The 25310-nt window shown below is 41.4% G+C and overlaps 1 protein-coding gene across 3 annotated transcripts in view; it reads right to left on the bottom strand.

Moving 5' to 3' along the window:
* The window catches only part of ALDH1L2 (aldehyde dehydrogenase 1 family member L2), a 66458-nt gene that overhangs the window by 19278 nt on the left and 21870 nt on the right, over positions 1 to 25310 (bottom strand). For all 3 annotated transcript variants that reach the window (XM_053585757.1, XM_053585758.1, XM_053585759.1), the window contains exons 7-17: positions 24783 to 24917; positions 23537 to 23662; positions 22978 to 23069; positions 19823 to 19970; positions 8253 to 8372; positions 7309 to 7436; positions 5389 to 5539; positions 4767 to 4837; positions 4577 to 4682; positions 993 to 1080; positions 433 to 526 (exon numbers count right to left, since the gene is read on the bottom strand). In XM_053585757.1, the coding sequence (XP_053441732.1) occupies positions 433 to 526; positions 993 to 1080; positions 4577 to 4682; positions 4767 to 4837; positions 5389 to 5539; positions 7309 to 7436; positions 8253 to 8372; positions 19823 to 19970; positions 22978 to 23069; positions 23537 to 23662; positions 24783 to 24917 (1259 nt within the window). The remainder of the gene's footprint in view (positions 1 to 432; positions 527 to 992; positions 1081 to 4576; positions 4683 to 4766; positions 4838 to 5388; positions 5540 to 7308; positions 7437 to 8252; positions 8373 to 19822; positions 19971 to 22977; positions 23070 to 23536; positions 23663 to 24782; positions 24918 to 25310) is intronic.

Here is a 25310-nt window from a genome sequence, read left to right as displayed (position 1 = left end):
TTTGGACATTTGGATTATTTATAGTTTTTAAAAAATTATTGCTTTTTGGGGAATCCATTTTAGAAATAATTCATATTTATTACATACAATATATACATTTGTCATTTTTATATCTTTTCAGTTTTTTGCTCATGCTCCCAAAACAATTTTTGGAGCATAAGCTTTAGCACAGAAAACCTTTTGTCCTGGATTGTTAAAGCGACCAGTGGGGTGTAGAATTTTAATAAAGACCTGATTTTATTGCCTGTGGGCTTTAATGCTTTGAAAAGTATTTTATTGCATTCAAATATTTCGATACCTAGCAGTTGTAAATAAATTGCTCTTCTGAATTTGATGAGGTTTTTCTTACTCCAGAAGTGCCCTATTTAAACAAAAACAGAAACCTGAGTTAACAGGATCTGTAGCAAACTGACATATTAAAACCAATAATACCTCTTCATGATCTGTTTGCCAATAGGAGTGGAACCAGTGAAACCAAGTTTGCGGATGTCAGGATGTTCAGAAAGGCGTTGTCCTGCTATGCTGCCTGCAGAATTAGGGAGCAAAACATGAATTAAAAATGCTACTCAAGTTATATGGAGGATGACTTTGAAGGCACCAACATCGATTTCTAAGCTCTCATGGAAACCTTAGTTTTTCTGTATTAATTGCAAACTGACAAGAATCTAAAATAATGTCCTGTGTGCAATTGTCAGACCCCCAACATAATGATGGGCAAGGCTTGGTTTTTAGCTTCCAAGTCATTATTGAAAATCAAAATGGACTACCTTAGGGTAGTTTAAAATGTTGTACAATCCTCCTGCCCAGTGCCACTCATTCACCACGGTGTCCCCACTTTGACACATGGTAACAGTTCATCTTTAACAATTTGGTAAACGGTATTTAGTTTGAGTATAGTTATAATTCAGGACAAGTCTCCAGTGGGAAACAGCCACTCAGCTACCCCAGTACCATTCATCAGTTATAGCAAAGTGGGTCATTGAATGGCTTACCTGAGCCTGGAATGATGTTGATCACCCCCTTTGGAAAGCCTGCTTTCACAGAGAGCTCTGCAAACTTCAAAGCGGTCAAGGGCGTGACCTGAACAGAAGCAGAAACCTTCTTCAGACTCTGTCTTGTCCTTTAGACCAGTCCTCAGTTTTCTCTTGATGTTTGCACTAGAGCTCACTTATTTTTCTTTTATGTATTTTTTTATTTTTATAATTTCAGGCATATAGCAAAGTTGCAAAAATAATACACCCAGATTCCTCAAATGTTAACATTTTACTAAATTTGCTTTCTCTATCTATACATATTTTTTGGAACTGTTTAAGATATAGAAATCTCAATTACCTCTGTGTACTTCCATGTGCACTTTCTAAAAGCAAGAAATTATTTTACATAATCACAGTACATTATCAAAATCAGGAAATTAAAAAACTGACAGAATACGCAATATAGACCTTATTCAAATTTCACCAAATTATCCCAAAGTCATTTATAGCAAAAGAAAATCCAAGGTCATTCGTTACATTTAGTTATAGCTGTAGTTTCCATTAATCTGGGAGAGCTTGAGTTTTCTTTTACATTTCATTACACTGACATTTTTGAAGTGTACAGTCCAGTTACTTTGTACAATGTCCCTTTGTTTGAGTTAGTCTAATATTTCCTCATGATCAGATTCAGGTTCTGCACTTTAGCAACAATATCCCTGGGTGATGCTGAGTTTCCAGGACATTCTGACCAGGAGGCACATACCATGGAGTAGTCCCAACACCAGAAACATTCACTTTGATCAGTAAGTGTGATCTGCCCACTTCCATCACTATAAGTTACTATTTTATACACTATGATTAGTAAATATTTTTAGAGAGATACTCCTCAAACTTTCATCCACTGGTTTTTGTATCTGTTGATAATTCCTGCCTGAACCAGTTATTAATACGGTGGTCATGATTCTATCATTCCTTCTACCTGTATTAATTGCCTCTTCATTATAAGAGATTTCCCTTTTCTCTAATTTATTAATTAGTTAAAATCGGTGAGAATTCATGTATTCTTTCTCTGTTTGGTGGGATGTAATCTTTAGTACTGTTACTGATTTTGAGGTTCAAATCGTTCCAGCTTTGGCTGTGGGAGCCCCTTCATTATGGCTTCTAGGCTGTTGTAACATGTGCACGTGACTCTTGCAGCATTTCCTGGATTTTGGCCCAATGTGATGTGCCAGGCTCATCTCATTTCCCCTGTTCCAGCCACTTCTCCAAAGAGCCTGGGTGTTTTATTTTTATTATTATTTCATATTAATATGAGGGTACAAATGTTTAAGTTACCTTATTTTCATTTCTACGGTAAAGTTCAAGTTGTAGGTGAGCCCTTCACCCAGGGGTTGTGCTGAACACCTCACATTGTGCACATTAGGTGAGATCCCATCAATCGCTCTCCTTCCTCCCCTCACCCCTCCAGCCCAGGTTTCTTTTAGTGGATAATAGTGTTTAGAAACCAAGACATCTGGACACAACGGAGGTGTCACTGCTTCCAGGCCCAGGAAGCAGACCTTAAATAGATAAATACAGCCGCACACGTTGTGTATGTGTCCATGTGTATACTCAACTATCTCTACATATGTTATATCCATTTCTTATTCAGCTATCTAAAGACATTAAAACCCACGAGTTTATACTGATACATCTATCCAGTATCTCCAGGTTGATTCCATCCCTCCCTCTTTTTATATTTACAATTCTCTTCTCCAAGTGGGAGACATGGTTCCCATTATCCACAATATATTTACTTTTCTGCTTTATCTTATAAGGTAGAGAAAGTCATTGGAATGATTAAGCCATATTCCTAGTGAAAATGAAGCCCATTTTCTAAGTTCAGTATTTATTGGGTGATCTTTTTGCCTTGTTAATCTAAAGTTAGTTGGGTTTGTGTTTCCTTGCCCCCTTCAGTGGGGTTATGCTATTTATTGGAGATATGACTTAATTTGATTTTGGCTGTCTTCCATTTTAGGGTTTGGCCCCATCTGTGTTGATTGTCTTTCTTTCTTTCTTTCTTTTTTTTGTTGCCATTAAACATGGGAAATATGCTTCCAAAAGTCAGGGCTGTAGGGAAGGTCTGTTCAGAGAACTGCTGCTCTGCTCTCATGCCATCCCCTCCATCAGTCCCTTACTGATCACACCCTCCATCAGTCTCCTCACTCTCTGGTTTTTTTTTGTTCAAATGAGCAAATACATATTTTTCTTTTTATTTTCTTTTCTTTCTTACACAAAAAGTGGCATAATAGGGATCTCATTCTACACATCTATTATATCAGCACAAATCTCAGAAGCAAAATGAAAATACTATTGTCACGCTCTTAAAAACCCATGATGATTAAGTCTTAAGTTAGTATCTTGTTAGTCTCTAAAAATGGAGTATGCAAGAAGATCCATTGAGGTGTGGAAACAAAATAGTGGAAGCTTTACTTACATATTTTAACTCACAAAGCTTTGAAAGAAATTAGCCATTAACTAACATGTTTTCTATGGCTGGATAATGGTGCTCTCACCATTCTGAATGAAGGTCTTTTATGGAAGTGAAAGAGTTGATAGGTAATGAATTGTCAACACTTCCAGAATAGAGACCAAGCTTTCTCCATGACTTAACGCATCTCAGAATGCCTACTATGGTACACCTTACAGAGTAAAGGTGCTCATTTCTTGAGTGCATACTATTTCCCAGGCCTGTATCAGTCCTGATATCTTGTCACTGGACAAGATACACAAATGCTCAGCCAGTGAAAAATTGGCCATCGTATTTTTTTCTTGAAAAATTATTGTAGCATGCAAAAAATTTTTTGAGAAAAACTTAAGCTTTCTTTTGTATATTTCTCCCTCATCTTCCGTATCTTTTATATATATATATCTATATATATATATATTTTTTTAAATTTAGACAAAGTCTCATCTCACTCTGTCATCCTTGGTGGAGTGCCATGGCATCACTGCAACCTCAAATTTTTGGGCTTGAGCAATCCTCTAGCCTTGTGAGTAGCTGGCACTACAGGTACCCACCACGACATCAGCTAGTTTTTCTTAGTAGAGATAGGGTCTCTCTCTTGCTCAAGCTGGTCTTAAACTCCTGAGCTCAAGCAATCCACTCCCTCAACCTCCCACAGTGCTAGGATTACAGTCGTGAGCCACCGCACTTGGCGTCTTTACAATATTTCTGATAATTAAGTTTGAATGCCTGTAGCATACTTTTTCCTTTTGATGTCTTTATAATTACCCTCAAAATTCCTTGATTGTTAGGCCTTTGGCATTTTGCAAGAACTGAATTGGCGTGCAGACACATTCAGTGGGTTTTCTTGATGTACAGTATGCTTGCTTCCATTGTCATGGAAGTTTTAAATTACGGAATTTCCATATGATCATGAATTTGGTTGCTATAAAAATGAGCATTTACTAATGTGGAAAGCTATCCATGATATATGAAAAGATATAATATACAGACACATTTTTGTGTAAAGACACAGTATTTATAAATGCATGTCCTATTGTTAGGTATAGTATATAAGAGACAAGGGGCTTCTGCACCTGACCCCTTGGCCCCTCACCTGTGCTGGCTTGAGCACTAAGGTGTTGCCTGCTGCCAAACACGCAGCGCTCTTCCACGCCAACATCATCAAGGGGTAGTTCCAGGGAATGATAATGGCACAGACACTGCAAGGGAATAAATTTGACATCTTTAGAGGTCTCAGACTAACACAAATCATGTGCCACTCAAAGACACTCTCCTTATCTTACCCAAGTGGCTCCTTCTTGGTGAAGGCCAGGTTGCGGTTTGGACGGGCCTGGTTGATTGGAATTGTAGAACCCTAGACAATAAAAGAAGTTGATATTTATTTACTTCCTGAAATAGACTCTCACTCTGTTGCCCTAATCTAGAGTGCCTAGCTCTAGATCTAGCTCTAGCATCAGCCTAGCTCACAGCAATCTCAAATTCCTGGATTCAAGAGATCTCCCTGCCGCAGCCTCCCAAGTAGCTAGTATTACAGACACCTGCCACAATATCCGGCTAATTTTTCTATTTTTAGTAGAGACAAGGTCTTGCTCTTGCTCAGGCTGTTCTCAAACTCCTGAGCTCAAAAGATCCTCCCGCCTTGTCTACCCAGAGTGTTAGGATTACAGCTGTGAGCCACCATGCCTGGCCTTATTTTACTAATTTAAATCAGCAATTAAAAAAAAAAATCTCAAATCTCAAAGTACCCATCTGCTGTTCTTCTCTCTTATTTTTCCTTGAAAAGACAGTGTTAGTTACATATTTATGTTTATAGATATCTATGATTATATCCACCTACATGCGAGGTAGATCTGACACAGGGCCTGGTACAATTGTCCTTTCAGAGCAAATAACATTTGCACTTACCTGAATTTTGTCGCACCAGCCAGCAAAATATCTGAATGTTTGCACAGACATTCCAATGTGAGTCTTAAGGGCCAAAGTGTAGACAGCCCCTGAGTCGAGGGCTTCAATGGTTGCCAGCTCTTCTTGGTTCTCTTCCAGTAGGTCTGCAAGTCTGTATGGTCAGTGAAAGAAATTCATTCAACAAATATTGATTGAGCCCGTATTCCACTTAATACACTGTTCTTTTTTTTTGAGACAGAGTCTCACTCCATTGCCCTGGGTAGAGTGCCGTGGCATCATAGCTCATAGCAACCTTAAACTCTTGGGCTTGAGTGATCCTCTTACCTGAGCCTCCCGAGTAGCTGGGACTACAGGCAGGCACCACTATGCCCAGGTAGTTTTTCTATTTTTAGTAGAGATGGGGTCTCTGCTCAGGTTAGTCTCAAACTCCTGAGCTTAAGCAATCCACCTGCCTCGGCCTCCCAGAGGGCTAGGATTACGGGTATAAGCCACTGGTGCCCAGCCTGTACTGCACAATTCTAAGGACTGAGAGAATTCAGAGGTGAACACAGATGGACCAGGTTTCTGCCCTTATGGACATCTTGGTCCAGCAGGGAAGATAGACATTGAACAAATAATTTCATAATTTGTTTTAAGAGTTAGAAAAGGCAGAGGGTATGGGAAGCATGTACAACTTGTCTTATATGTATAAGAAGTAACACAGCAACTGAACCACGCTAACCCAAGGTCAATGATAGAAAACAGTGGAAATATGCATAGTTCCTGAATAACACAGGGAAATCTGCAACCCGCTCCTTCTAAGGGCTCATGAACACCTGAGGATTTCTGGTTGGTACAGAAACATTTCCAGCACTAACTGCAGAGGACAAGATAGAAACGGAGATAGAGAATGAATTGCAAACACCACAACAGATTCCTGCTGGGTTTTCAGTTGCTATGAGAAAGTAAGTACAGGACTGTAAGTGATGACTATGAAATAAAACTACTTTGTGTTTTGGGTTCACCTGCTCCATTTCTTTTCCTTTGTTCCTTCAGTGGTTTTCTGAGCTATTTATTCCTTTTGGGCCATTCTAGAGTTGGGCTGGAGAGCCCCCCTTCCCTAATGTTTCTTCCAGATCTTACTCTAAGAGATCTTTTGACAAAGGTGAGTATTTGGTTTCAGGTAAGCAGAAAACTGGATTTATGATCGAATCCAATTACTGCTGGCATACTCACTTACTGATTTATGATACTCTTTCCAGGCCTCATTATTTTTTCCTCCTTGTTCTTATTCCCTACACATCGAGTAGATCTAAAATTTGTCTTTGAAAACAACAGGGTGCTGGATATTTTGAATTTGCTGCTCTATATCTATTCTCCAACCTGCTCTGTGACCTTGACCATGGTGAATGACCTGTATAGACGGTATCAGCTGGCTCCCTGGTGAAAGAACAGGGGGCCACCTGCAGGAGATTGATAAACTGGAGAAGTGGTCAGAGAATTTAATCAATCCCCAACTCCTTCACCAATGGGGAGTGGCTCAGCAGCTGCTATGTCCCTCCCCCAAAGACCATGGGAGCATGGTCTCTCCTATAGCAACAGAGCTTGCTAGCTCCTTCCTGTGTCCCTTCAGACCTTGGAGGAGCAGCAGCTTCCTGCTATGCTAGCCTTGCCCAGGATGATTCATGATCCTTTGTTGGATTCCCTTACTTTGTCCACATCTTTGTAAATAGGCCTTTATTAAACTTAGTTTCCTATTGGGACCTTGACCAATATAAGCAAAACTCAGGAACTCATGTATATGAGATTGCATGCGATTCAAGTAACAGTAGATATATTATATCATGGGTGCGTACTAGAATGTTTTGCAGGAATTTTTGAAATCTTGGCAATGTTAACCCATATCCAAAGGTAGTAGATTTGGTTTTCTAAAAAACATACCTGTACATCAATCTCCCTCTTTCTCTTGCATTCATTCTTCCCCATTCACCATTTTCAAAAGCATCTTTTGCTGCTGCTACTGCTTTATCAACATCCGCCAAAGAAGCATAGGACACTTTGCATATTGTCTATTTCAAGGAAGGATAGGTCACATAAAAGACATGTAGGTGGCTCTCGAAATTCATATTATATTAATAGGAAAAATGAGTATTACTTATAAAATACAAGGAATTCTATGATAAAATTAACATATCTGGCAATATGGTAAAGAAAAGAAACTATTTTAATAAGAAAAGGGTGAACCTGGCTCAGCACCTGTAGCACAGTGATTACAGTGTCAGCCTCATACACTGAGGCTGGCGGGTTTGAGCCCTCCCAGGTTAGGGTTAGGGTGGTTACAGTGTCAGCCACATACACTGAGGCCTGCTAAATAACAACTGCAAACAAAAAATAGCCAGGTGTTGTGGCAGACGCCTGTAGTCCCAGCTACTCTGGAGGCTGAGGCAAGAGAATCACTTAAGCCCAAGAGTTGCTGTGAGCTGTGACGCCATGGCACTCTACTAAGGGCAACATAGTGAGACTCTGTCTCAAAAAAAAAAAAAAAATTAGATCTACTAGTGCCTTAGGGAGCTGAATTTCTTACTGTGTGTTTTCAGAGTCTGAACAGTTTTTCTGTATCTGGCTGTATGTGGAGTGTGCCTCTGATGTGTATAGGTATAGATGTCTGTCTAAATTCATCATAAATATTCACTCTGTAGAAGCAGGTACTATAGCTAATAGCAGCCAGGACCAGCTAGTTGAACAGTTGAAAGAAATGCATGAAATACATTGTATGAAGTGCTCAGAGACAGAGTGATAGAATAAAAGAGTTTCATAAGACTGCTAGTTTTACAGCTGTGTATAAACTAAAACCAATGGTCATGACACACTAAATAATTACTCACAGATCCATCTGTTGGGTTGATAGTGTCATAAGTTTTTCCACCATCGGCATCTGTGAACTGTCCATTTATGAAACACTGATATGGCATTTTTACTGTCATTTCATTGACCTCCTTTGAGACCTAAGAGAGAGAATTATATTAATAAATTCAATGGATTTCTATGTTTACTGATTTGATATCAAACGGCAATTAGGAAGTGGATTCACTCTCTCAGAGGGAGAAATTGACCTATGGGATTCTAGTTGTTGCTGTCCAGAAGAGACATGCATATGTAAGATTTGGGCCTCAGGATGCCCAGCTTGTGATGACGGAGGTGTTCTAGCCTGGGTTTTTATAAAGATCTGGGATTTTCTTCCTTACACGTATGAAAGGCAACGCAAAAGACCTCCAGATAAGGGAACAGCGCCATCTAGTGGCAGTATCAACAGAGCACAGCCATGGGTGTCCTTCAAATCATTGAAAATGCTTCTGACCCTGAGACATCATCTAACCCCAGTGAGAATGGCCCACATCACAAAATCTCAAAACTGCAGATGCTGGCGTGAATGTGGAGAGAAGGGAACACTTTTACACTGCTGGTGGGACTGCAGACTAGTACAACCTTTCTGGAAGGAAGTATGGAGAAACCTCAAAGCACTCAAGCTAGACCTCCCATTTGATCCTGCAATCCCATTATTGGGCATCTACCCAGTAGGAAAAAAATCCTTTTATCATAAGGACACTTGTACTAGACTGTGTATTGCAGCTCAATTTACAATCGCCAAAATGTGGAAACAGCCTAAATACCCACCAACCCAGGAATGGATTAACAAGCTGTGGTATATGTATACCATGGAATACTATTCAGCTATTAAAAAAAATGGAGACTTCACATCCTTCGTATTAACCTGGATGGAAGTGGAAGACATTATTCTTAGTAAAGCATCACAAGAATGGAGAAGCATGAATCCTATGTACTCAATTTTGATATGAGGACAATTAATGACAATTAAGGTTATGGGGGGGAGGAAAAGCAGAAAGAGGGACGGAGGGAGGGGGGTGGGGCCTTGGTGTGTGTCACACTTTATGGGGGCAAGACATGATTGCAAGAGGGACTTTACCTAACAATTGCAATCAGTGTAAACTGGCTTATTGTACCCTCAATGAATCCCCAACAATAAAAATAAAATAAAATAAAAATAAAAAATACACGAAATGTCAAAAAAAAAAAAAAAAGAAAATGCTTCTGTTCAATAGGTATCCTTTTAAGTTGTACTAGTACCATTTTAAGTTGTCTTTCCGTAAGTTTCTTCTGATTTCTACTTTCTCCCATGTGTTGTCTAAATTGTACCCTCTACCATTGGCTAGCAAGCAAATTTAGGTTAGTCAATAATTTTTTTTTTGAGACAAGGTCTTACTTTGTCATTTACAGTTAGAGTGCAGTGGGGTTCACTGCAACCTCAAATTCCCAGGTTCAAGCAATCCTCCTGCCTCAGCCTCCTGAGTAGCTGGGACTATAGGTGTGTGATATTATGCCTGGCTAATTTTATATATTTTTTTGTAGAGATGGGGTCTCCCTCTTGTTCAGTCTGATTCAAACTTTTGACCTCAAGTGATTCTTCCTCTTCGGCCTCCCAGAGTACTAGGATTATAGGTGTGAGCCACCGTGACTAGTCGATAATTAAATTCTTTGTGGTTCAGTTTTTTCAACAAGAAAATGGGGATAATGATAACTGTTTCATACAGTTAATGTGAGGAATTATTGAAATAGTATATGTGAAAGATCATGATTGTCATAAAGTTCCATATCAATGCAAGGTATTAAAAAGGAAAGGTGGGGGGAGGAGACAAGAGGGCTGACTGAAGCCAGCTTTCCACAGAGGCTCCCGTTCAGAAGGAGAGTTAAAGGACAAAAATTCAGCAAGTAACCTGGTGGATTTGAGCTGCACCAAGAGAGAAGGTTGTAGAACGCACGTCAACCCCGCTGAGGTGAGCTGCGACCACAAGGATACAAACAAAAGGTACAAAATCCATCACCAAGTGGACGGGAGTCCCCTCCCCCATGAGAACAGCTCAGAGTGTCCCACAAACAACCGGGCAGAGTTCAAAGGTCCTCCCACTCCACTCCACGGGAGAGACCCTCTAAAAACTGGACCTAGTTCCCCAACTAGGGTGCCCCGGTGTCCTCGTGCCAGGCATAAAACTGTATAAACTGTATATAGTCTCTACCTGGAATTCTGAGCTCCCAGCGCTCCTTCGCTCACACTGGGGGCTGGAGGCCAGTCCCGGTCTGTTGGCGGAGAGGGGACTGCACGGAGTGGCAGTTCCCTGAGGCACAGTGCGACAGCTGTCTTTTGGTGACAATACAGCCAGGCATAAAACTGTGTAAAGCTGTGTGTGTTCTCTGCCCACAACCCCAGGCTTCCAGCGCTCCCCACGCTCCCCTCTGCTCTCGCTCCAAGGTCTGGAGGCCTGTCCCCCAGGGGTCCAGACTCTTGGGCAATTGCTCGAGGGGTGTAGACAGTGCTGGGCTGCAGCCGGTTGGTGCAGACTCTGGGATACGGGAGCGAAGAGAGGACGGTTGGCTGGAGGGAAGCTACACGGGAGCAACGGTTGCCTGAGCCATAAGGCAGCAGCTCTCTTTTGCTAGCAGTATGGCTCACTACAGAATATTCTGAAGCCACACCCCCTGTCTCCCTGGGCAACCAGAGACTGAGTTTGCCTGAGGCAACTCCAACTTGCAAACCAGGGAAACTCCCAGGGCGGGGCTGACCCACAGGTCCGCTGTACTAAACCTAAGACGCACCTGGCCCTCAGGGGATCGTCAGCCTATAGACAATACAAGAGCAAAGACAAGCTGATTTGGAACTCAATTCAGCTTCTCTTCTGCAGGGGAAACGCAGAGTTGTTCTGTTCTGTTCTGTCAGTAACATTAATCAGGGGCGAGACTGGACCTGAGTGAAAACCCCTCAACCTTCATCTAGCGCCCAAGGTTGTCAGGCCTCACCTCCTCCTGCTGGACAGAGGCAGAGCGCAGTGGCCTGGCAGACTTCCTTGTGATTCAGGCAGGTACAAACTCCTGGAGTACCGATTCACTACAGGCAACTGGGTCAGCCAACTGCAGGGCTATCAGTGACTGGATGTGAAGTGGTGCAAGGTGGGGAAGGAGGCAGCAACCTTCCCAGACTGATTTATAGGCTGGGTGGCTTCTCCTGACTCCATGCAGCACTGGAGCAAGCCACACCAGAGTAGTCACCAGACCCCTGTGATCCAGTTCCCAGAGACCTCTTAAACTCTCTCACCCGAGACAGGTGCAGACTGAGACAACTGATTTGGACATTTTTGAACTGAACCAATCACCTGAGGACAAATCAGGTGGTGCCCTAGGTGCACGGTGGTAGGAAGGTTTGATTTTTCTTTTCCAATTGTTTGCAGGTGGGGGGCAGGGTGACTTAATTGCTGATATTTCTCCACAGCTGAGACTTCAATCCAAAGTATCTGTTTCACTAGGGTGGAACAGAAACCAGCTGAAAACAAGGCAGAACCATTTAGCCCCACCACACCAGACAGGGCCCCAGTTTCTCAGGCCACAACACTGTATGGGCCCTTGACAAAGCCCCAGGGGAAAAAATCATAGGGAGTAAAACAACTATGGGGCGGAATCAGAGGAAAAACTCTGGTAACATGAATAACCAGAATAGATCAACCCCCCCAAGGAAAGATATGGCAGATGCAATTGAAGATCCCATTCATAAACAACTGGCTGAGATGTCAGAAATCGAATTCAGAATTTGGATTGCAGACAAGATTAACAAAGTGGAATTAGGAATTCGAGGAGAAATTCAAAAGTTGTCTCAAGAATTTAACGAATTTAAAGACAAAACCACCAAAGACTTAGACACACTGAAGCAAGAATTTGCAGCCCTCAAAGATATGAAAAATACAGTAGAATCCCTCAGTAACAGAATGGAGCAAGCAGAAGAAAGGATTTCTGACATCGAAGATAAAGCCTTTGAACACTCCCAAACTCTCAAAGAGGAAGAGAAATGGAGAGCAAAAACGGATCACTCTCTCAGAGAGCTCTGGGATAATTCGAAGAAGGTGACTATCCGAATCATAGGAGTTCCAGAAACAGATGAAGTGGCCTCGCTGGGCACAGAGGCCCTTCTGCATGAAATTATGAAAGAGAATTTTCCAGACATGCCTAGAGATTCTGAAATTCAGATAGCAAACAGCTTCAGAACCCCAGCACGACTCAACCCCAATAAGACATCCCCAAGGCATATCATAATTAACTTCACTAAAGTTAATATGAAGGAGAAAATCCTCAAAGCTGCCAGGAGAAAGAAAACCATTACCTTGAAAGGCAAGAATATTTGAATGACTGCAGATCTCTCTGCTGAAACTTTTCAAGCCAGAAGAGGGTGGTCACCAACTTTTAATCTCCTAAAGCAAAATAACTTTCAACCCCAGATCTTGTATCCAGCTAAACCGAGTTTCATTTATGATGGAGAAATTAAATACTTTAATGACATTCATATGTTGAAGAAATTTGCCATAACCAAACCAGCTCTTCAGGATATTCTCAGACCTATCCTCCATAATGACCAACCCAATCCTATACCACAAAAGTAAACTCACTCAGAAACTTCGGATCAAACTCCAATTTCCACATTGGCGAAAGGATTAAAAATGCCCACTGGACTTTTGAAAAACTCGATACCCAAAACTTCACCAGACTTATCAATATTCTCCATTAATGTGAACGGCTTAAACTGTCCTCTAAAGAGGCATAGGTTAGCTGACTGGATACAAAAACTCAGGCCAGATATCTGTTGCATACAAGAGTCACATCTTAACCTAAAAGACAAATACAGACTCAGGGTGAAAGGATGGTTGTCCATATTTCAGGCAAATGGTAATCAGAAAAAAGCAGGTGTTGCAATTTTATTTGCAGATACAATAGGCTTTAAACCAACAAAAGTAAGGAAGGACAAGAACGGTCACTTCATATTTGTAAAGGGTAATACTCACTACCATGAGATCTCAATTATTAATATATATGCACCCAACCAGAATGCACCTCAATTTATAAGAGAAACTCTAACAGACATGAGCAACTTGATTTCCTCCAGCTCCATAATCGTCGGAGATTTCAACACTCCTTTGGCAGTGTTGGATCGATCCTCCAACAAGAAGCTGAGCAAAGAAATTTTAGATTTAAACCTAACCATCCAACATTTGGATTTAGCAGACATCTATAGAACATTTCATCCCAACAAAACTGAATACACATACTTCTCATCAGCCCATGGAACTTACTCTAAAATCGATCACATCTTAGGTCACAAGTCTAACCTCAGTAAATTTAAAGGAATAGAAATTATTCCATGCATCTTCTTGGACCACCATGGAATAAAACTTGAGCTGAGTAACAACAGGAATCTGCATACTCATACAAAAACATGGAAGTTAAATAACCTTATGCTGAATGATAGCTGGGTCAGAGATGAGATTAAGAAAGAAATTGCCAATTTTTTGGAACAAAACGACAATGAAGACACAAACTATCAGAACCTCCGGGACACCGCAAAGGCAGTTCTAAGAGGGAAATTTATAGCACTGCAAGCCTTCCTCAAGAGAACGGAAAGAGAGGAAGGTAACAACTTAATGGGACATCTCAAGCAACGGGAAAAGGAAGAACATTCCAACCCCAAACCCAGTAGGAGAAAAGAAATAACCAAAATTAGAGCAGAATTAAATGAAATTGAAAACAAAAGAATAATAAAACAGATCAATAAATCAAAAAGCTGGTTTTTCGAAAAGGTCAATAAAATAGATAAACCTTTGGCCAACCTAATCAGGAAAAAAAGAGTAAAATCTCTAATCTCATCAATCAGAAACAACAAAGACGAAATAACAACAGACTCCTCAGAAATCCAAAAAATCCTTAATGACTATTACAAGAAATTTTATTCTCAGAAATATGAAAAACTGAAGGAAATTGACCAATACTTGGAAGCACGTCACCTTCCAACACTTAGCCAGAATCAAGTGGAAATGTTGAACAGGCCCATATCAAGTTCGGAAATAGCATCAACCATACAAAACCTCCCTAAAAAGAAAAGCCCGGGACCAGATGGTTTCACATCTGAATTCTACCAAACCTTTAAAGAGGAATTAGTACCTATATTACTCAACCTGTTCCAAAAGGTAGAAAAAGAAGGAAGACTACCCAACACGTTCTATGAAGCAAACATCACCCTGATCCCCAAACCAGGGAAAGACCCAACAAGAAAAGAAAATTATAGACCAATATCATTAATGAATATAGATGCAAAAATATTCAACAAGATCCTAACAAACAGAATCCAGCAACACATCAAACAAATTATACACCAAGTCGGTTTTATCCCAGGATCTCAAGGCTGGTTCAATATACGTAAATCTATAAATGTAATCCAGCACATAAACAAATTAAAAAACAAAGACCATATGATTCTCTCAATCAATGCAGAAAAAGCTTTTGATAATATCCAGCATCCCTTCATGATCAGAACACTTAAGAAAATCGGTATAGAAGGGACATTTCTTAAACTGATAGAGACCATCTACAGCAAACCCACAGCCAATATCATATTGCATGGAGTTAAATTGAAATCATTTCCACTTAGATCAGGAACCAGACAAGGCTGCCCATTGTCTCCATTGCTTTTCAACATTGTAATGAAAGTTTTAGCCACTGCAATTAGGGAAGAAAAGGCGATCAAGGGTATCCATATAAGGTCAGAAGAAATCAAACTTTCACTCTTCATGGATGATATGATAGTATATCTGGAAAACACTAGGGACTCTACTACAAAACTCTTAGAAGTGATCAAGGAATATAGCAGCGTCTCAGGTTACAAAATCAACATTCATAAATCAGTAGCCTTTATATATACCAACAATAGTCAAGCTGAAAAAACAGTTAAGGACTCTATCCCATTCACAGTAGTGCCAAAGAAGATGAAATATTTGGGAATTTATCTAACAAAGGACGTGAAAGATCTCTATAAAGAGAACTATGAAACTCTAAGAAAAGAAATAGCTGAAAATATTAACAAATGGAAAAACATACCATGCTCATGGCTGGGAAGAATCAACATAGTTAAAATGTCTATACTACCCAAAGCAATATATAATTTCAATGCAATCCCTATTAAAGCTCCACTGTCATACTTTAAAGATCTGGAAAAAACAATACTTCGTTTTATATGGAATCAGAAAAAACCTCGAATAGCCAAAACATTACTCAGAAATAAAAACAAAGCAGGAGGAATTATGCTACCAGACCTCAGACTATACTACAAATCAATAGTGATCAAAACAGCATGGTACTGGCACAAAAACAGAGAGGTGGATGTCTGGAATAGAATAGAGAATCAAGAGATGAATCTAGCTACTTACCGTTATTTAATCTTTGACAAGCCAATTAAAAACATTCAGTGGGGAAAAGATTCCCTATTTAACAAATGGTGCTGGGTGAACTGGCTGGCAACCTGCAGAAGACTGAAAGTGGACCCACACCTTTCACCATTAACTAAGATAGACTCTCACTGGATCAAAGATTTAAACTTAAGACATGAAACTATAAAAATACTAGAGGAGAGTGCAGGGAAAACCCTTGAAGAGATCGGGATGGGCGAGTATTTTATGAGGAGGACCCCCCGGGCAATTAAAGCAGCTTCAAAAATACACTACTGGGACTTGATCAAACTAAAAAGCTTCTGCACAGCCAAGAACACAGCAAGTAAAGCAAGCAAACAGCCCTCAGAATGGGAGAAGATATTTGCAGGTTATGTCTCCAACAAAGGTATAATAACCAGAATCCACAGAGAACTCAAACGCATTAGCAAGAATAGAACAAGGGATCTGAAGAGAAACTTCTCTGAAGAAGACAGGCGTGCGGCCTTCAGACATATGAAAAAATGCTCATCATCTTTAATCATCAGAGAAATACAAATCAAAACTACTTTGAGATACCATCTAACTCCAGTGAGACTAGCCTATATCACAAAATCCCAAGACCAGAGATGTTGGCGTGGATGTGGAGAAAAGGGAACACTTTTGCACTGCTGGTGGGAATGCAAATTAATACATTCCTTTTGGAAAGAGATATGGAGAACACTTAGAGATCTAAAAATAGATCTGCCATTCAATCCTGTAATTCCTCTACTGGGCATATACCCAGAAGACCAAAAATCACATCATAACAAAGATATTTGTACCAGAATGTTTATTGCATTCCAATTCATAATTTCTAAGTCATGGAAGAAGCCCAGGTGCCCATCGATCCACGAATGGATTAATAAATTGTGGTATATGTACACCATGGAATATTATGCAGCCTTAAAGAAAGATGGAGACTTTACCTCTTTCATGTTTACATGGATGGAGCTGAAACATATTCTTCTTAGTAAAGTATCTCAAGAATGGAAGAGAAAGTACCCAATGTACTCAGCCCTACTATGAGACTAATTTAGGGTTTTCACATGAAAGCTATAACCCAGTTACAACCTAAGAATAGGGGGAAGGGGGAAAGGGAGGGGAGGGACGGGGGAGGTGGGTAGAGGGAAGGGGATTGGTGGGATTACACCAGTGGTGCATCTTACAAGGGTATATGTGAAACTTGGTAAATGGTCTGTGAAGCTAGTGAATGATGCCCCATGATCATATCAATGTACATAGCTATGATTTAATAAAAAAAAGAAAAAGGAAAGGCAATTATTTTAAAATTTCTTTTTTTTTTTAACACAGAGTCTCACTATGTCACTCTGGGTAGAGTGCCGTGGCATCACAGCTCACAGCAACTTCAAACTCTTGGGCTTAAGCAATTCTCTTGCCTCAGCCTCCTGGGTAGCTGGGACTGTAGGTACCCACCACAACACCCAGCTATTTTTTTGTTGCAGTTGTCATTGATGTTTAGCTGGCCCGGGCCGGGTTCAAACCTGCCACCCTCGGTGCCTGTGGTCGACACCATAACCACTGTGCTACAGGCGCCACCTATTTTAAAATTTCTTAAAGAGAAAATGGGAATGCTTAAAAAAGAAATAAAAAATAACAAGACTGTATCTTGCCTTTTCCCATATAAAGTGCTGAGGCACTATAAACTTTTTCCATTGTGTTTATGTAGGACATAAGGAAGGAAATTTCATGTGAATCAATGTGTTCAGTCCTTGCAAATAGGTCCTTCGGTCTACTTTTCTACAATCATTGTTCTTCAAATGTAATGAGTGTCTTACATGTAGTATCTAATTTGATTCTTCCAATAATGCTATGAAGTGGATGTTATTATTATTATCCCATTTAACATATGGAAGTTAGACAATTAAGTTCATGAATTCATCCTAGAAAAAGTGATTTGAAGGGTAGACTAGGTACTGGTATCAGTGTATAGCTTCCCAAGGGGAGTACTTCAAAGGTGACCATAGTTGATATTCATCAATGAGGTATGTAGCACTTTTTCTAGGATGAGTTTGCCAACTTAATTGTTGGACGTCATATGAGGAAACTAAGACTTAGGAAAGTGAAGTCACTTATCCAAGGTCGCACACCCAGTTAAGCTTTGGTACTTAGATTCAATCTAAGTTGATCTGACTCCAAATTCACGTTAAAAGCCATTTGAGGCTGAGCATGGTGGCTCACGACTGTAATTCTAGCACTCTGGAGGCTGAAGTGGGAGGATTGCTTGAGCTCAGGAGTTCAAGACCAGCCTGAGCAAGAGTGAGACCCCATCTCTACTAAAAATAGAAAATTCAGCTGGGCTTTGTGGTGGGCACCTGTAGTCCCAGCTACTCAGGAGGCTGAGGCAGGAGGATCACTTGAATCCAGGAATTTGAGGTTGCTGTGAGCTAGGCTAAGGCCATGGCACTCTAGTCGTCTCAACAACAACAAAAAAAGTGGCCAGTTTTCAACAAAAGACAGACAATAGTAAATGTTGGTGTGGATATAGAGAAGTTGGAATCTTCATACATTGCTTGAGGGATTATAAATGGTGTGGCCACTTGGAAAAAGTCTGGAAATTCCTCAAAAAGTTAAAGAGTTACCATATGACTCATCAATTCTCTTCCTATGTATATGCTCAAGAAAATTGAAAACATATGTTCATGAGCAAACTCACACATGAATTTTCATAGCATTATTCCTAATAGCCCCAAATTGGAAGCAACCCAAATGTACATTGACTAACTGATGAATCAACTGATGAATGGATAAACTATGGTATATTCCTACAATAGAATATTATTTGACCAGGAAAAGGAATAAAGTGATAGTACGTGCTACAAATAGGTGAACTTTGAGCCCATTATGCTAAGTGGAAGAAGCTACATATTGGGTGATTCCATTTATATATAATATCTAGAACAAGCAAACCCCTAGGCACAGAAAGGAGATTAGCAATTTCTAGAAACTGGGAATGGGCTGTGGGGGAGGGAATAGAGAATGATAGGCTGTGGGTGCAGGGTTTTTAGGGAGGCGATGAAAATGTTCCAAATCAGGTAGCAGTGACAGCTACACAACTCTGTAACTATACTAAAACCCACCAAAATGTATTTCTATTTTGAGACACAGTCTCACTCTGTCGCCCTAGAGTGCTGTGGCATCATAGCCCACAGCAACATCAAACTCTTGGCCTCAACACATCCTCCTGCCTCAGCCTCCTGAGTAGCTGGGACTACAGGTGCCGCCACCATGCCAAGGTAGTTTTTTTATTTTTAGTAGAGATGGAGACTCACGCTTGCTCAGGCTGGTTTTGAACTCCTGAGCTCAAGCGATCCTCCTGTCTTGGCCTCCCACAGTACTAGGATTACAGGTGTGAGCCACTGCACCTGGCCTTAAAATATATACTTTTAAAGGGTGAATTTTATGGTCTCTCTTTTTTTTTTTTTTTTTGTAGAGACAGAGTCTCACTGTACCGCCCTCAGGTAGAGTGCCGTGGCATCACACGGCTCACAGCAACCTCTAACTCTTGGGCTTATGCAATTCTCTTGCCTCAGCCTCCCGAGCAGCTGGGACTACAGGCGCCCGCCACAACGCCCGGCTATTTTTTTGTTGCAGTTTGGCCAGGGCTCGGTTTGAACCTGCCACCCTCGGCATATGGGGCCGGCGCCCTACTCACTGAGCCACAGGCGATCTCTTAATAAAGCTGTTAGGTTTTTTTTGTTTGTTTGTTTTTGAGACAGAGCCTCAAGCTGTCACTCTGGGTAGAGTACCGTGGCAACACAGCTCACAGCAACCTCCAACTCCTGGGCTCAAGCGATTCTCCTGCCTCCGCCCCCCAAGTAGCTGGGACTACAGGTGCCCACCACAATGCCTGGCTATTTTTTGGTTGCAGCCGTCATTGTTGTTTGGCAAGCCCGGGCTGGATTAGAACCCACCAGCTCAGGTGTATGTGGCTGGCACCTTAGCGGCTTAAGCCACAGGCGCCAAGCCTAAAGCTGTTAGTTTTTAAAGGTGATAAATGTAAAATCAAATGGATAACAGGCACAGCATTCTCCTGTGTGTATGGACCCAGTGACTTCAAGTTGAAAGGTTAGGGAGAAGCTTACATAGTCCACGGCCAGCTGCGCCTCTTGATCCTCTCCTCTCAGTTTCCTCACCACCTTTTGGATGAAGTCGTCAAACTTGGTGGCCATATAGACATCTTCATTCTGTAACTGAAGCCCACCACATTTCTGTCTGATCTCTTCAACCAGCCTTAAAGCAAGAACCAGCTTCATGTTATTGACATTTTAAAAGGGCTGGAGGGACTGTATTACTAGCATTTCTGAGGTTAGGGGGAGTTGTTTTTGTTTTACGAGACAAAGTCTCACCCTCTTACTCGAGCTGGAGTACAATGGCGCAATCTCAATGCAACCTTGAACTCCTAGGCTCAAAAGACCTCCTGCCTCTGCATCCTGAGTTGCTGGGACTGCAGGTGTGTACCACCATGCTGGCTAATTTTTTAAATTTTCATAGCGACTGGGGTCTCATTATGTTTCCCAGGCTGGTCTCCAATTCCTGGTCTTCCTGCCTCAGCCTCCTAAGGTGGAAGGATTTATAGGATGAGCAACTGCACCTGGCCCACGAGTTGTTTTGAAGTAGGATTTATCTCAGGCTAGGCACCTGCGGCTCAAGGCTAAGGCACCAGCCACATACACCAGAGCTGGCAGGTTCAAATCCAGCCCGGGCCCGCCAAACAACGACAACTACAACTAAAAAATAGCCAGGCGTTGTGGTGGGCACTTGTAGTCCCAGCATACTTGGGAGGCTAAGGCAAGAGAATCGCTTAAGTCCAGGTGTTAGAGGTTGCTGTGAGTTGTGACGCCATGGCACTCTACCCAGGGCGAAAGTTTGAAGTTCTGTTTCAAAAAAAAAAAAAAAAGACTTGTTTCACATGCTTAGTTATATCCTATGAGATCTTCTGCAATAATGATCAGAGATGTTGATAAGCCTGGGAGTGAGAAAATTAAAAATTTGTCTTGAAGTACAGTGGCAATTTTTTTGTTTTTAACTTACAACTAAAAAGAAAAGAAATAAAGGAAAAAACATTATAATTACTCACAAGCAAGATAGTAAAGATATAAAGTCAGTTCCTTTCTTTTCAAGTATAGTCAAGGAACAAAAAATTAGGACAGTTTCCTAACTGTAAAGATTCTGAGAACAGGGCTGGGTGCGGTGGCTCAATCAGTGCCTGTAATCTCAGTTCAGTGCTTGTAATCCTAGCACTGTGATAGGCTGAGGCAGGTGGATTGCTTGAGCTCACGAGTTCAAGACCAGCCTGAGCAAGAGGGAGACCTCGTCTCTACTAAAAATAGAAAAATTTGCTGAGTGTCAAGCATTAGAGCAGGCACCTGTAGTCCCAGCTTCTGAGGAGGCTGAGGCAAGAGGATCACTTGAGCCCAGTGAGGTTGCTGTGACCTATGATGATGCCACCAGCCCTCTACCTGGGTGAAAGAGTGAGACTCTGTCTCAAAAAAAAAAATTAAAAATATTATGAGAATGAATGTCATATTATAGAATATTTTCTATAAACTATGCATAGGAATAAAACGGACATTTTCTTGTATTAAATGGTTAATGTAGCTACTAGCTGGAACCATGCAGCATGTCAATCTAATGTTTGACGCCCTTTCTACTTCCTTTGATTTTCACTGTGAATTTGGCAAATTACAGCTGTTATCTGAAATTTCTTGAATGGCAATGGTGTAATAGGTACATTACAGAGAACCCACCATGGTTGTTGCTTAATCTCTGAAAGAGATGAGATGCCTTGGTAATCAAGAGAATAGGATCAAATGACCATGGTAAGCCAGACACCCAAACAGAAAATCTTGCTAGCAAAAAAAGAAAACCAAAAAGTATTAATAATACAGTATTGAAATCTTGAGTTACGCTAATTAGAAGTTTCTGGGGACTCATGAATCACAGCTGAGACATCTGTAGTTTGAGGAACCAAATGCTACTTTCAATAATACTGCATACCCTGGAAATGATTGTTTCTGATTTCTAGAATAAAAGCTCCACTTAAAAAAAGGGGGAAGAAGGACTTTGTCTAATTTACAACTGTATTCCCAAGGCCAAAATTGTTTCTGATATGTGTAAGTGTTCAATAAATTTTGTTAAATAAATGAGTGACTAAATGAATAAGTAGAATATTCCTCAGGGATATCGCTTTGTCAATATGAAGGATTTTATCAAGAGGAGGAACATTCTTTACCTTGTTTACTTAGTGAATGGCCTGGAATGAAAATCCCCTGAGCGTCTATTCTCTGCACCCACCATCAAGGGACTGCACAACCCCCCGGTTAGTTTCCACCTGCCTCAAAGGAAAAGCTTCTCTGTAGGACTCTGCACCATTAGGATCTTGGTACACTTTTCCTGCCATAGTGGAGGCTTTCTGGAACTCTAGCCTTTCTTTCTTTCTTTTTGAGACATAGTCTCATTTGTATCACCCTTGGTAGAGCGCTGTGGCGTCACAGCTCACAGCACCCTCCAACTCCTGTCCTTAGGTGATTCTCTTGCCTCAGCCTCCTGAGTAGCTAGGACTACAGGCACCTGCCACAACACCTAGCTATTTTTTTTGTTGCAGTTTGGCAGGGGCTGGGTTTGAACTTGCCACCCTTGGTATATGGGGCCGGGCTGTACCCACTGAGGCACAGGCACTGCCCAGAACTCTAGCCTTTCAACTTACTGTAAACTTCTGTGGAGAAATTCTGATTACTCTTATTCTTGCAAGTAGCCTCATAACTCTCATTCCAGATTTATCTTACTGGGTAATTTGGGGAAGTAGGAGAAACAAAACTTGGAGCAGGAGGAGTGCAAACAATGTCAGGTATCCTTCTGGATCTGACTGCACAGGAAATTCCCTCCCAGTATTTTCACCCAGAGCTTCTCAGTTGTGATGTCTTATTGGAGGAAAATCAGCTAAGAAATGTGAGAACCAATTTTACAAAGAAGCAGACAATTATAAAGCTTGGGTTTTTAGGTGTGCAGAAAGTATAAAAACAACTTCTGGTTAGCAGCACAGAGGAGTAAACAGATACATTATATGTGCTTGACCACGGAAAGGACAAGAAAAAAAGGTGAAGAAAAGAGATGTATAGTTGCTGGGTATGATGGGGTGATAACATCCAGAACCAAGAGTTGGAATTTGATTGTCAAAGTCAAAATCCTGAGTGGAGGGATATGAGTCAATAACATGTTGAGTAACATTAGGTTTTACCTGACAACATCCATTGAGCTTGCTCCAGATTTAAAGAAGTCTGTTGAGTCTTCAATAACAGGGACATTGCTTAAAATTCCAGCCCAGATAACCTACACAAAAAGGGAAACATTTATGAGTCAAAGACACCTACTTCCTCTCCACCTGTATACAGAGCCTGACTGCATTCACAGCCTCTCTCCCAGTGGGATGGAGCCAATGAGTATGAGTGGAAGCGACTTGCACCCCCCCAGTCCTGGCCCGTGGAGAATGTTCTCCAGACGATCTCTGGGTCCTTTGTGCTTTTGCCCATTTGGCTGTCTAGAATGGAGGTGCCCCCCAGAGTGACCTTTAGGATAGCAGAGACTGGGCCTGAATGACTTCAGCCTAGAACTACCTTGGATTACTTATGTGGGAAATAAATTTGTATATGCTGTGTCTGAGCATATACATTTGGGGGTTGATTTCTTACCATAGCTAATACAAAAGAAAGAAAATCTTTTCCAACCTTAATACTTTGAGGACTGATAGTACCAGTTAGGAACATGCTTCAGTGATATTAGGGTTGTCTCATGTTCACCTTGATGGTCTCTGCCACCTTCACCTCTTCGGCTGTAAGTTCCACCACCGATGTCTCACCCGCTGAAAAGTACTGAGAGGCAGGAATCATTTTTCCATCTCCAAACTGCAGATTTCTCACCACCAGCTACAAAATAGTGACAAAACAAGTGTAAACACTAAAGATTAGGACAATCCGAAAGTAAGGCTGGTGGGAGGAGAAATCCTATAGATCTTATGTCTAGAAGGACAGGCTTATTTGGAAAATACAAAGATGTGGATTAAAACCCCTCACCACTACATATAAAAGGACTAAATGGCATTTTAATAATGGCAGTAGAAAGGAGAAGGTTAAGCCTTTCAGATAGCTACATCTGAAAATGGATCATTTGGATGTAGGTATTTGGATGAAAACCTACTATAACAAGGACAGACATTACTGCTCCTGGCACAGCTCGGCCGCTGGGTTGTCAAAGCCCTCACTCTGCACACCACGAAGTGTGTATTCGTGTACTAGAGTATCTCACGTGATCGCATAATCCAGATGTCAAGATGGAGGCAGAGGACATTCTCATTCCCATTTTACTGGGGCAGAAATGAAGGCTCGGTGAGGTTAAGAAATCTGCCCAGTACCACCCAGATAGTCAGTAACAGAGCTGGGATTAGGACCCAGAATTAGCTGGACTCTGAAGTTCAGTCTTGACAACTGATGTATCCTGCAGCAACTGGAAATTATCTGTGAGTTACAAATTCCCTTTAGCCCTCTTCATTGGGGAGCTACCTGGCAGTACACTGTGGCCCAGAACCAACACCCCCAAGCACAGGCAGTGTAGGTGGGTGCCTTCCTGGTGAAGGAGTGGCTAAAAGCATGGAGGGGGGGAACAAATGCATTTCCCTTACCCCTCCCAGACGCTGGCATTCCCCTCTCTGTTATTTATATGGGAAGACTGAGGCTCAGAGTGGAAAACCACCCTGCCTAAGACCAGGGCATGAAACAGTAGGGATTCCCTTCCTTGTCCCTTAACTGAATGCCAAGGTCTTTCTACCTTTTCAGACTGCTAAGCAGACTATGAGATGCCTTGTCCTCCTCAGGGCACACAGACCCAGCTCCTTCCCACAGACAAAAGGGGGCACAGCTATTCTGAGCCTCCCCACATCCTAGTACAAAGCCAGATGACCTTGTACAAGCTATTACCTTGATAGCTTGGGATACAGAAGGAAGCCCAAATGGTTATTTCATAGGGGACCATATTTCATAGGCGACTCACCGCTTTTCCATCATTACCAAAAAGAACAAGTCCGTTTTTGGTGACAAGACCAGGTTTCTTGGCACCTTTAATTTCTAGAGGTTCTCCGGAAGGGACAGAGCTGTTTAGTAATGTAGAGCCATAGAAAGTAACCATCTAAAAAAGAGATCAAACCAAAATTGTAAAACCAGGAGCAGAGCTGTTCACAGGGGTGTATGCAAGCATCGCTCCCTGCAGGAGGAAAAAAGCTGAAATTCACATTATCATCAATAATAAAACTGAGACCCCGGGCAATGCCTGTGGCTCAGAGGAGTAGGGCACTGGCCCCATATACCGGAGGTGGTGGGTTCAAACCCTGCCCCAGCCAAAAACTGCCAAACCCCCCCCCCAAAAGACTGAGACACCACAGTATGAGAGACTGTATCGATCATCTTTAAAATGCCACAAAGCAAGAGATTGTCTGTGAATGCGTGATTGAAGAGGCTCAAAAATGCCCCACATCCAGGCAACCTAAGTATACATTTATCACATAGTCACCTTGATACAAAG

Source organism: Nycticebus coucang, chromosome 3 (assembly GCF_027406575.1).
Source record: "Nycticebus coucang isolate mNycCou1 chromosome 3, mNycCou1.pri, whole genome shotgun sequence".
In the NCBI taxonomy this organism is placed as follows: Eukaryota; Metazoa; Chordata; class Mammalia; order Primates; family Lorisidae; genus Nycticebus; species Nycticebus coucang.
This window is presented reverse-complemented; position numbering and strand designations above follow the sequence as displayed.